Source organism: Bubalus kerabau, chromosome 2 (assembly GCF_029407905.1).
Source record: "Bubalus kerabau isolate K-KA32 ecotype Philippines breed swamp buffalo chromosome 2, PCC_UOA_SB_1v2, whole genome shotgun sequence".
NCBI classification, from domain to species: Eukaryota; Metazoa; Chordata; class Mammalia; order Artiodactyla; family Bovidae; genus Bubalus; species Bubalus kerabau.
This window is the reverse complement of record NC_073625.1, coordinates 71,319,262-71,331,449: the sequence shown is the minus strand read 5'-3', so window position 1 is coordinate 71,331,449 and position 12,188 is coordinate 71,319,262. Positions and strand designations below refer to the sequence as shown.

At 36.4% G+C, this 12,188-nt stretch overlaps 1 protein-coding gene across 15 annotated transcripts in view; it reads right to left on the bottom strand.

The window, feature by feature from the left end:
• ROBO2 (roundabout guidance receptor 2) overlaps window positions 1-12,188 on the bottom strand; it is a 666,758-nt gene that overhangs the window by 86,775 nt on the left and 567,795 nt on the right. For all 15 annotated transcript variants that reach the window (XM_055567819.1, XM_055567812.1, XM_055567814.1 and 12 more), the window contains 2 exons: window positions 8,389-8,510; window positions 135-366 (listed from right to left, as the gene is read on the bottom strand). In XM_055567819.1, the coding sequence (XP_055423794.1) occupies window positions 135-366; window positions 8,389-8,510 (354 nt within the window). The remainder of the gene's footprint in view (window positions 1-134; window positions 367-8,388; window positions 8,511-12,188) is intronic.

Genomic DNA, 12,188 nt, shown 5'->3' with positions numbered 1-12,188 from the left:
AAGACACTTCTCAGGTTCACTTTTAGAATTCTCTATTGGTACTCTTCTAAGGAAGACGATAAAACTAGAACTTCAACAGAAGTTGATTTCATTACAGTTTAAGGTTGGTTCATGTTAGAAATCTGAATACTGACCTTCTTCAGTAGTACGAACTGTTTTAGATTCACTATCCATTCCTTGGAACTCATTAAAATATGGTCGAACTTTAATTTCGTAAGTCACCCCCTTTTTCAGATTGACTAAGACAGCACTTCTCTCAGTTGGGACTTTGGCATCTAAATTCTGCCATGTCGTTGTAGCCTGCAGGCCTGAAGTCTGACGGTACATCACTCGGTAGCCTTGAATAAACTGGGGTTGGCGATCAACCTGCAAGACAAAGCAAAAAGCTTTTGAAACCAAATACAAGTGTCCGAGCGATGTCATGTCTTTCTAATTCATCACCCTGCTTCCAACATCCTCTTTCAGTTCTGAGTTCACATGATTCCAAGTTGTTACTTCCAAAATGAAGAGTGGAACTATATTATCCCCTGTTTAAAATACTTCATAGTAGTTAAGATACAATTAATTCAAATTCTTTGGATTAGCACCAAGTCCTGTCAATATTTCTAGCTCTGTCATCTGTTTGTCCTTCTACGGTATTCATTGTGGTTTTATATGTAGTGTGCTATTTGTCAGGAATCTCCATTATCACCCCTTATTCATTCACTAACACCTTTACTCACTCAACCATTTTCTGAGTTCCCATTAGAGGTGTCAGTTATTCTGTTAAACTCTGAGCATAAAAATGGAGAATGAAAGGAGAGTCAGTCCCTGGCCTCCTGGTGCATAGAGTTCAGGTAGAAGGTGGAAATTATCTCATGATCACTCAAACAATGGGCAAGTTACATCATATTTGTTTGTTATGATGTTATGAATGAGATGCGCTAGCAGACAAGAAAGCCTAGAGTGGAGAAAAGTTGATTGATCAGGGAGACAGTTTCCCAGAAGAAGAAGTGCTGAGATCTGCATGGAAAGTAAGATTTATACAGAGGAAGAAAAGTAGGAACAGCGTATGTAAAATTCCTGTGGCTGGAGGAAGCATATAAAAGAGACTTAGTTGTGGAGCTAGAGCTCCTGTTTTAAAAGCATATGAAAAGTTTATAGTGATTAACAAATATTAAATAAAAGACATTTATTAAGTTAACAACTTCAAGGTCCTCCAATACTCCCACTGTTAGCACACTTTAACAGCTTTCTTTTTTCTTTCATTCATTTGAGGTACAGAGGATAAAGAGCTGTTTTTAATAAAAATCTGAAGATTTGAACTGGAAAACTAATATCAAAAATCCAAAAAACAAGTTCTTGTTTTATATCTATTGAACACTTTTTATTGGAGTTTTATCACTGTTTCATTTCAGGGAGAAAAGGACTTTTAGCTTTTTCAACATTTGAATGTCCTGCTAATTTTTAGAAATGCTTGACTTAAATATAACTATCACAGTAACTTCTTCAATTAATATTCCAGATATTATAGTTTAATAGCCATATTCTAAGAAGTCTTTAGCTTGACATATTTCATTGTCAAGTAAAATGTAAAATTCAATGGAGATGAGATGGAGTAACCCTATTTTAGGAAGGCTGAGAAAAGAGAGAAAATAAAGAAGGTGATGATGGAAATGGCTATTTCAGTTTTTTAAAAAATGTCTGTATCCAACTGTTAACACATAATAACACAAATGATACTCTTTCATGTAATACCTTCTGGCATTTCTTTATTAGTTGCAGCATTTTAAAATATTTTTTAAGTGAAGACAGAAAATGTACAAATACAGAACCTCAATCAAAATACAGCAAGACAAAGGGCTATGTCTTTGGTATGTAGAATGTCCATGCTAGAACAATCCATAAAGTTGGATTTGCGTGAGCATGTGTGTTTCTAAGTATAGCTAATTCTGGTTTCACAGATGAGTCTCAACAAGTAAGAATTCCTTCACCCACATGACAGCTTTCTAACTCTTAAAGATTTGTGGAATTAGTACTACACTTGTATAAGGCTATGTCAAAGAAAAGTAAGCTCAGTTCTGATACCAAAGCTCACGATCTTTGAATCCTCATCCAAGCTACCAGTTTGTGTTCATACCAAAGTACATATTTATCGAAAAGTAGAAGTTCTCTAGACATTATAAAACAAGGAAACTAAAATGCAAAAAGCTAAATTTATGAGAGACAAAGAGAGATGCCTTTCATCATAACTGTCAATGTTCAAAAAAAAAATCCCTGAGGCATATGTTAAAACAACATTAAGCTTGCATTTTATAAACTTTTCTGCATTCACTTTAAGGGAATTTATATACTGAAAGAAAGACATAACTCACAATAATAGCTTGTTAATACTGAAAGAAGCAAGCTGTGTTTTTAAGAAGAACATTAAGCAGCTGTTTCCAGATGAAGGGAGTCTGTAAATCAGGGTAAATTGGTTTTATCCATGTTTGGTTTTCATTAATTAAGTGTTTTAGGACTTTATGAAGCTAATGTTTACTGCACAACATTGCTTTGCTCACTTCAGTGTATACTGCCTTCCCTGGTGTAATGGCCTACTTAATAGCTACATACTTTGACTTGATTTTGTGTGGTTGCTATACATACATGCTCTATATTCTTTTCAGAAGGAAAGTTTGTTGTTACAGGTGAAAGCAAAAGTGAAAATGCTGCACATCACCTGTTTAAAACCAGGTGAGACTTTAACAAATACATGTTCTACACCACTGATTTTGGTGAACCTTTTGACAAGTGATCACTTTCAAGATAAACCATATGCTTGTCACTAGTTTTATTAACATTCTAATTAAAAGAAGGAAGATTTTCTTTTAGAGTCTATTATAATTGTGATGGGATTTCTAGGTGCCTCAGTGGTAAAGAATCTGACTGAAATTCAGGAGATGCAGGAGAATGAGGGTTTGATCCCTGGGTCAGGAAGATCGCCTGGAAGAGGAAATGGCAATTCACTCCAGTATTCTCACTCTGTCTATGGGAAAATCCCATGGACAGAGGAGCCTGGTGGGCCACAGAACGTGGGGTTGCAAAGAGTGAGACATGACTGAGCGCTCACACACACACAAACCATCTCCATAATCAGAGTTTGGCCACAAAACCATGGGTTTTCTAAATTTAAAAAAAATCGGTATTTTCTGAAATCTGAATAAAAGAGTATTGTCTTAGGAACACGTAAAGAGAGTCTCGATATTCAGGTCATAAGATCTCAATTGAGTGATTGTTTAGCTTTTTAAATGTTTTGAGTCTCACTTTACTTAATTTACACAAATAATAAAGCACTTTTCAAGTTTTAGAGCTGCACAATGATAGAGTATTGTTATGTAAGGGATATACTAAAAAAGGGAGTCCATTCATGGCCCTCAAATCTGCACATTCATTAAAAGATTAAATGAAGATACTTAATATCTATCATTTCAATTTTAAAAAGTCCACGTATACTGAAAATTCAGAGTGAATTTCCTTTGGTGGGTTTAGCCTGCTGAGTAACAGATCTGGGTTTAACTGAGTTCTGAAATTCTAGTTTGCCAAACCACTCTTTCAACTCCAGTAGCCGTGACATTTAAGGGGCAAGCGACCTGTAATTCTTGTCCTTGAATAAAAACAAAACACTCACACACACAAACTCGAATAATGACTTTAAAGTAAGAGATTTATTGCTACTTTCTTTGTGAAACAGCCATTTTCATCATTTTTACCCACCCTCATTATAAGAGCAGTCATTTTATAAAGTAGCCTTTGCTAAATTTTGTTGGTTTGAGACTAGACACGTGGGGCAGGCAGATAGTTTTTCCAGTCCAAACGTCCTGCGTGTTTGGTAACAGAATCCTGCCAACTATTGACAAACTACATCAGCTGACCCCTAATTGAAATACATGGGCTGGGGAATATATTTCTTTCCTCAAACATCAACATGCCTGAAACTTATGTACTAACAATGTGATAATTCACAGAACATACACATTTAGCAAGTTGAAAATATGACATGAAATATTTGATTATAATTTCTTTGGCCACAGATCCGCTCTCCAGTCTAACTTTATTTCACTAAATTTACTTCTCAAATACATAACTTACCTTATGTGTAAATACAAATTCATGGAGAATTTGTGATATAGTCAAACACTTTCTTTCTTAAAATAAAAAAATTAAAATGCATAAAGACAACTGATTTGATCATTCTATGGACAGTTATTGAAAAAGAATTTCATAATAAATGTTCTGCTCTGAGAAAAACAGAAGTGAAAACTTGAACTTTGGACTCACAAAACTCAAGCTTATGAGGGAGAGATACGTAGACTAGTAATAACACTTTTCTTGGGATATAAAGATGAACATGTCAAGGTCCCTCTCCTGGAAGAACCCAGACTGCTGACCTACAATTCTGAGCTACTTTGATTGATTCTTTTAAACTCTGTGACTTTTAAAGTGATTAACTTCATAAACATAATGACTTTGATTCTTTACCCAAATAATCCCCACATTTAGAAGCAGCTTAAAAAAGCAACCCTTTAAAACTCAGAATAAAGCAGAGAAGACTTTTATCAGGGGAGAATGAGGAAAAATCTGGTGTTAAAAATACAAGCATTTCCTTGGCTTTATTATTGAATAGTTTTCTATTGAGCCAAAGCTACAGAAAAATGGGAGATATCTTGGCAGATAATATACCCTTTCTGTGCCACTGGAAAAATGATGAGGTCATTATGTCCCTTCATGGAAGCAGAAAAATAGAAACCATTGTATGCCAAAAACAAAATAAGTCAATGTGAAATTATCTGAAAAATAAAATTAGAAACAATGCAACCTTAAATAATCATGCTGCTGCTGCTGCTAAGTTGCTTCAGTCGTGTCCGACTCTGTGCGACCCCATAGATGGCAGCCCGCCAGGCTCCCCCGTCCCTGGGATTCTCCAGGCAAGAACACTGGAGTGGGTTGCCATTTCCTCCTCCAGTGCATGAAAGTGAAAAGTGAAAGTGAAGTTGCGCAGTCATGTCTGACTCTTCGCCACCGCATGGACTGCAGCCTACCAGGCTCCTCCGTCCATGGGATTTTCCAGGCAAGAGTACTGGAGTGGGGTGCAATTGCCTTCTCTGATAATCATAGCTACTCTTAAAACATAAATTTAGTTTTACTTTTTGTTAAACCACTACTCAGTTTTGTACTCTCAGACCAAACATTAGACTGGTCTAATTTAAGGGGCAACAACATACCCCGTCCAAGGTCATAAGTTGAAATTCCACTAATAAAAGGTATTTCTTCCAACTAAATATTTGTCTACAGTTTCAAGTGAAAAACAAAGAGCAGATTTACATTAAGGAAGCTCTAATCCCATTTTTACCTATACATAGATGTAGGATCCTGCAAACACTGTTCAACCTGTCTCCATTGGTTTCCTTTTACAATCTACTGTTCTTATTGTTTTTAGTTGCTAAGTCATGTCCGACTCTTTGCAACCCCGTGGACTGTAGTTCGCCAGGCTCCTTCTGTCCATTGGATTTCCCAGGCAAGAATACTGGAGTGGGTTGCCATTTCCTTCTCCAGGGGATCTGCCCGACCCAGGGATCAAAGCTGCATCTCCTGCATTGGCAGATGGATTCTTTACCACTGAGTCACCAGGGTCACCCCTTAAAAAGAGAATTGGCCTGCTGCTGCTGCTGCTAAGTCGCTCAGTCATGTCCGACTCTGTGCGACCCCATAGACGGCAGCCCACCAGGCTCCCCCATCCCTGGGATTCTCCAGGCAACAACACTGGAGTGGGTTGCCATTTCCTTCTCCAATGCATGAAAGTGAAAAGTGAAAGTGAGGTCGCTCAGTCGTTTCCGACTCTTAGCGACCCCAGGGACTGCAGCCCACCAGGCTCCTCCGTGCATGGGATTTTCCAGGCAAGAGGACTGGAGTGGGGTGCCATTGCCTTCTCTGAGAATTGGACTAAAGAGCCTTAAATGTTAATTCAGTTTCTTCTGTTCTAATACAATAATGCCTCCATATTTCCCCATATAGATGTAGAAAAGTGATAATGCTGTTTCTGATGCCTGAGGACAGAGTTAATTACTTCTTCTTTGATGGAAGCCTCTGTTTATAAAATTTATATATATATATCAGTTATGGCTCTTATCCCTATGTACCATCATTAAGAAGTTCTGTGTTTTTCTCAAGTAGATTTGTGCTTTCCAACACAAATATAGTGTTATATAGTGTTTTCCAACATTTACTCTAAAACTGGTCCTCAAAAAATGCTTACTGAACTGTGTTTACTCAATAGATTTATTATTAAGAAGACCCTGGGATAACTCTCTTCATTGTGTTTTATAATTCAAACATTATTGATTAAGAACTGATGAAACATAACCAGTTTTCCACTCTCAGCTTCTTTTATTGAGGAAATTGATGGAAATAGGTGAAATAAGTTATTAACCTAAAGAAATCTGCATTCGAAGCAGGTAACATCCTTTTTTTAAAAGTTACTCTTCTACTACCACTAAAACAATACCACCACCAACAAAAACAATAACAGAGACATAATTATAAATATTTTCTAATTAATATAATTCTTTCTAATCAATTATAATTGATATAATTCTAATATTATAATTAAAACAAAAAATTTCTAGATATCCCTAGGTCAAATGACCATAACTTACACAACATACAAGATCTATTAACAAACAGGGGGCTATGAAAAGCTGTGCTCGTTTATCCTCCGTATGGAATTTTAGAGGCTATAATAAAGAGATCTTGAGCATGAATGAAAAGTTGACACTAAGTGTATCAGGCAGAAGAAAGCACATTATCTGTTTCTTCACAAAACACAGACACACAGACACAAATACATATATAAAGGTTAATAATCTCTAATATGAATAATATGGATATTTTTATGTTAGCTATTGTTTTCATTGCAGTGACTACCATGTGATGAAAACATTTTTCATTCTGAAATAACAGCAGGTAGGTTGATATTCAATAAGGTATGGAATTACTTTATTATATAAAAATTATAATAAAGAATATATTAAAATATCAATCTATTTCTTAAGACCCATTAATTTTTACTATAAAGTAATTATTAATTATAAATTAATTAATACTATGTGAAATTATATACTTTTTTGGTATTGCTGGGTAATATTCAGCTACAAGAATTTAAAGATAATTGATTTAAATTTAGAAGAAAAGTTCAAAATTAAATTTTTTTGTGCTTTAAGTAACATCATTAAAAAAGCAAAAAACATCACACAGATTGGGAGAAAATATTTACAAATCATACATTTGATAAAGCATCTGCACACAACATGTACGAAACTCTTGTAAGACTATACTAAGAAGACAACTCAGTTTCAAAATGGGCAAAGAATCTGAACAGACATTTTGCTAAAGAAGATATACAAATGCTCAATACACACACAAAAGAGTCAAAACAGTCATTAAAGAAATGTAAATTAAAATCACAGTAATATACCACGCATACTCACTAGAATGGCTATAATCAAAAAGCCAGGGTAACAAGGGTTGTTGAAGATGTGAGGAAACTAGAATCTTCTAATATTGCTGTAGGAGCATAAAATTGTGTAACCTCTCTGAAAAACATTTTGGCAATTCACCCAAACGTTAAGAGTTTAATTCAACAATTCATAAGTACACATCAAGAGAAATTAAAATATATGTCGATGTAGACCCAAGTGTTCATGACACCATTATTCATAATGGCCCAAAGTGGAAAGAACTCAAAGACGAATTAGCTGATAAACGGCTGAACAGATGTATGTGATGTATCTACACAATGGAATTCTACTCTGTAATAAAAAGAAACAAAGTACTGATGCATACTACCACTTGGATGAACCTCAAAAGCACCACACCGAGTGATAAGAGCCAGACACAAAAGGTCACATATTGCATGATTTCATTCATATGAAAGCAAGAGGCACATTCATACAGAGCAGATTAGTGGTTGCAAAGGGCTAAAGTCAGGGGAATGAAAGAGTGGCTGCTCAAGAGCCCAGGGTTTTACTTTGGGATGAGGAAATATTCTAAAACCAGATTCTGGTGGTGATTGCATAACTCCGCAAAGATACCAAGAAATATTGAGTTGTATACTTTAACTCTGGTGTGCTAATACATCTCAATAAGGCCATGTAAACATTCAGGAGACAAAACGTATTTTTTATATTGTGATCTATTTTCATTCTGTTTATACTTTTGCCTATTGAATTTTTTTTTTTTCTTTTTTGCCTTTGATTTACCTTGACTTTAAATGGTGAGGGTTTTGATTTTTGGTTTGTTTGCTTTTTTCTTTTCTGGTTTGTTTTCTCAAAGGAGTAAAAGAGACTACCATTAGGATAGCCTTTAAAAACTTACCGTCCATGTGACCTGAACAGTGGTGGGAGTCAGTACGACTGGAGTATGAAGACGGACAAGGACATCTCCGAGTTCTTTCTGGACTTGCCTGTGGTCCACTCCTTGCGCTGGTGGGCTGATATCTATAGGGATAAACAGTTCCAATCCTTAAAAATTCACAGTGCAATTCCAGTACATATTATATAAGCCAATATTATGCCATTAGAAATAATTACGGGGGAAAATTAAAAATCCTTTGTGACAACATTAAAGAATATTTATATACATACTACCACTTTAGGATATAAAGTGAGATTTATCTTCACTAAAATAATATTAAAAGTGTTAGCGACCCCTTATCCCCATTCAGTACACTGCTGTGAAAGATCTATTATTTTCTTACTAAAGGATAAAGTGTGGGCTGTAAGACTTCTTTAGAAACATCAGTTTAATACAGATGTTGAGACATTGAAGGACTTCCACAAGTAGTTACCAGGGCCAGATCTGAAAACTGCTGTTTAGGAATTTGTTCAAGCCCTTTTCCCAATTAGCAGGTTGTGTGTTGCTATTTCTGAACCTATTTCAGTCTGGGAGAGTGGAAGAGAAAGGAAGCAGGGGGCCTAGGAGTGAATTATGTGACTGTGTGTGTGTGTGTGTGGGCACTCAGTTGTATCTGACTCTTTGCGATCCCATGGACTGCAGCCTGCCACTAAAGGTAAATAAAATGAGGGAAAGAAGGGGATGAATCCTCCCAAATTAACACAAAAAAATTCTGATGACCAATTGAACACACTGATACAATGTTCTGTGTAAAATTCTGAACAGTACTCCAATACTTGACAAAAATAAGGCTGCTGATTTTTTGTAGTGAGTGTTGGGGTGAGAAGAATTGCAATGTTTAGAATGATATACTCTCAACCATAATCTGTTCTGATCATGTATTCACCATTCACCTAAACACTGTTCTATTTCCCATCCAACAGTTTATACCCTTTGTGTCCATTAAAGAAAAAAATAAGATAAATTATAGATATCCAAGTCCATCAAACTGACATCAAACACTGAATTTCATACAGATTCAAGTGGTACACTGCAATGGTAAGTTGATTTTTTTCTGTAGTCACCTTACTTAAGGAAGGAAGTACAATTTAAAATGATTTAATTTCTTAATCTTGCCTTCTCCTAATTTCTCAGGCCACGAAGCATTACTCTTGCAAATATATTTTTAAGTGCCTATCTCAAAAATAATTTAAACTGGGTACACTAACTTTGGAGAAGGCAATGGCACCCCACTCCAGTACTCTTGCCTGGAAAATCCCATGGATGGAGGAGCCTGGTAGGCTGCAGTCCATGGGGTCGCTAAGAGTCGGATACGACTAAGTGACTTCACTTTCGCTTTTCACTTTCATGCATTGGAGAAGGAATTGGCAACCCACTCCAGTGTTCTTGCCTGGAGAATCCCAGGGACGGGGGAGCCTGGTGGGCTACCATCTATGGGGTCGCACAGAGTCAGACACGACTGAAGTGACTTAGCAGCAGCAGCACTAACTTAAATTGGAGGGCTTCCCTGGTGGCTCAGTGGAAAAGAATATCCCTGCCAGTGCAGAAATTAGGAATTTGATCTTTGGGTCAGCAAGATCTCCTGGAGAGGGAAATGACAACCCAGTAATCTTGCCTGAGAAATCCCATGGACAGAGGAGACTGGAAGTCTACAGTCCATGGGGTCGCAAAATAGCTGGACATGACTGAGAGACTAAAGAACAACAACCATTGGGCACTACATCTTGGTAATTTTTCTCCAGCTCCACTTCTTTTTCATCTTTAATATAACTTTAATATAAACAGCAGAGGGAGTTTTAGACAACATACACAATATATGTACCAATATATCAATATATCTATATATTATTAATATCATGTGAATGCTACTAGTCTTTGCTAATATACCTATGGTTTACTGTGATATTGATGGTACAAGCATTTGCTGCCTTACTGAAATAAGAAATTTGGAAATTCTACAGCATTAGTATCTTCAAAAAATAAGAGCTCACACCGCAAAATGTTCTTTGCAAAGAAGTGCTTGGCAGAATGCAAAGTTGCTTGAAAGTGTGGTGTCAAAAATGATCCTGACATTCAGACACAAAACATGAGTTTTTCTATTAAATATCTGTTATGGGAGCATAAGTCTTTTGCTCTATATGGTCTCTCGACTGGAACAAGCCAGATCACAAACAACTTTTCATTAATCTTTGTTGACCTTTTCGCAGAGAAGTTATTTTATGAGTCAAGATTTAGTGACTGGCACTGTTATTGAATGATCAAGAAGGGCCACCAGATTTAATCACACCAAAAGTCTTCCCCAGTCTGTGATCTCCCCACTTTCCATTGCAGCTATGCACAAAACCTATTTCTATCTACACAAGTAAAAAAATGATCTGAGTACTGCAATTTCTTGACTTAAAAACCATACACCTCTTTTTTTTTTAAGTTCAATAATTAAATTTACTCATGAAATTCATACACATTAAAAGCCAGTGGATTCAGGCAAGGTAAAATAGAACCAGTTTCAGGTCTTCAAATTCCTTGTTGTACTTTTTCTTTCTCTCGAGACAGGTTCTTTACCTACAGGCCCTTTATCATCACGGAAAATTAATCACATTACTTCTTAGAGAACAATGGCAAAGTGGCACCGCCTCCTCCCATGACTGTCATCATGTCAGCGATGCTGCAAAATCACGTGGTGACTTTATTTGACTTGATTCCTTTAACGTGCCCTTCTCTGTTATAATAGCATGCTAGTTACTATCACCAAGCTACATTGTAATTATAATAATATTTTATGGCTGTATGGTGCTTTTCATAGCATAAAAATACTACTTTGAATTATATCTTGTTCAAAACCTTTTACAAATAAGAAATAATTAACCCTTTCTCAAGAACCCTGTGGGAAGTAAGTCGTAACAAATAATAAAGCCACCATTTCTATTTTATTAATTCCCTTCATCTACTAGTAACAAGGGAGATTCAACATCCCATATTAACCCCTAGACTCCAGCAATTTCTCAGTGTGAAGAGACAGGCTACTAAAGATGAGATGGGGAGTCTTCCATTTTGATCTTATAATATATATATATATTTTTATTAGTCAAAAGCATCACATACCTCAGGAAGAAAGCCTGATTTACAGCTTCCTGAAACAAATTATTGCTTTAAACATCTGGTTTAATACCATTTACTGTAAAGATGCTTGTCAGACTTGAGCACGAACATTCCTGGAGGGCACTTTAATAGACTGCTGGGCGCCACCCCAAGAGCTTCAAAGTCAGGGCCTGAGAATTTTTTCTAAGGTAGCCCCAGGTGATGAGATGCTGCTTTTAGGAACCACACCTTGAGACCCACTTTGCAATCAAAACACAATTCTTGAACCACAGGAAGCAATTTTGATATCCTTAACAGGACATCTTATCCATTAACATTCACTTTTCATTATGGCAGAATTAATTTCAAAGAAGGAGAAACATTTTCCCTTCCTTTGAAATATGGAAAAATCCTATGTGGACGTGTGCTCAGCATGTCAGACTCTTCACGACCCCGTGGACTGAAGCCCACCAGGCTCCTTGGTCCATGGCATTTCCCAAGCAAGAACACTGGAGTGTGCTGCCATGACCTTCTCCAGGGGATCTTCTCACCCATGGATTAAACCCAGATCATCTTCACTGACACGTGGATTCATTACCACTGACTCACCAGGGAAGCCCATAAGTTATATATCTTTAAATTTCTATTATATAATTAAAATGATGACCACTAAGTTTTGTTGT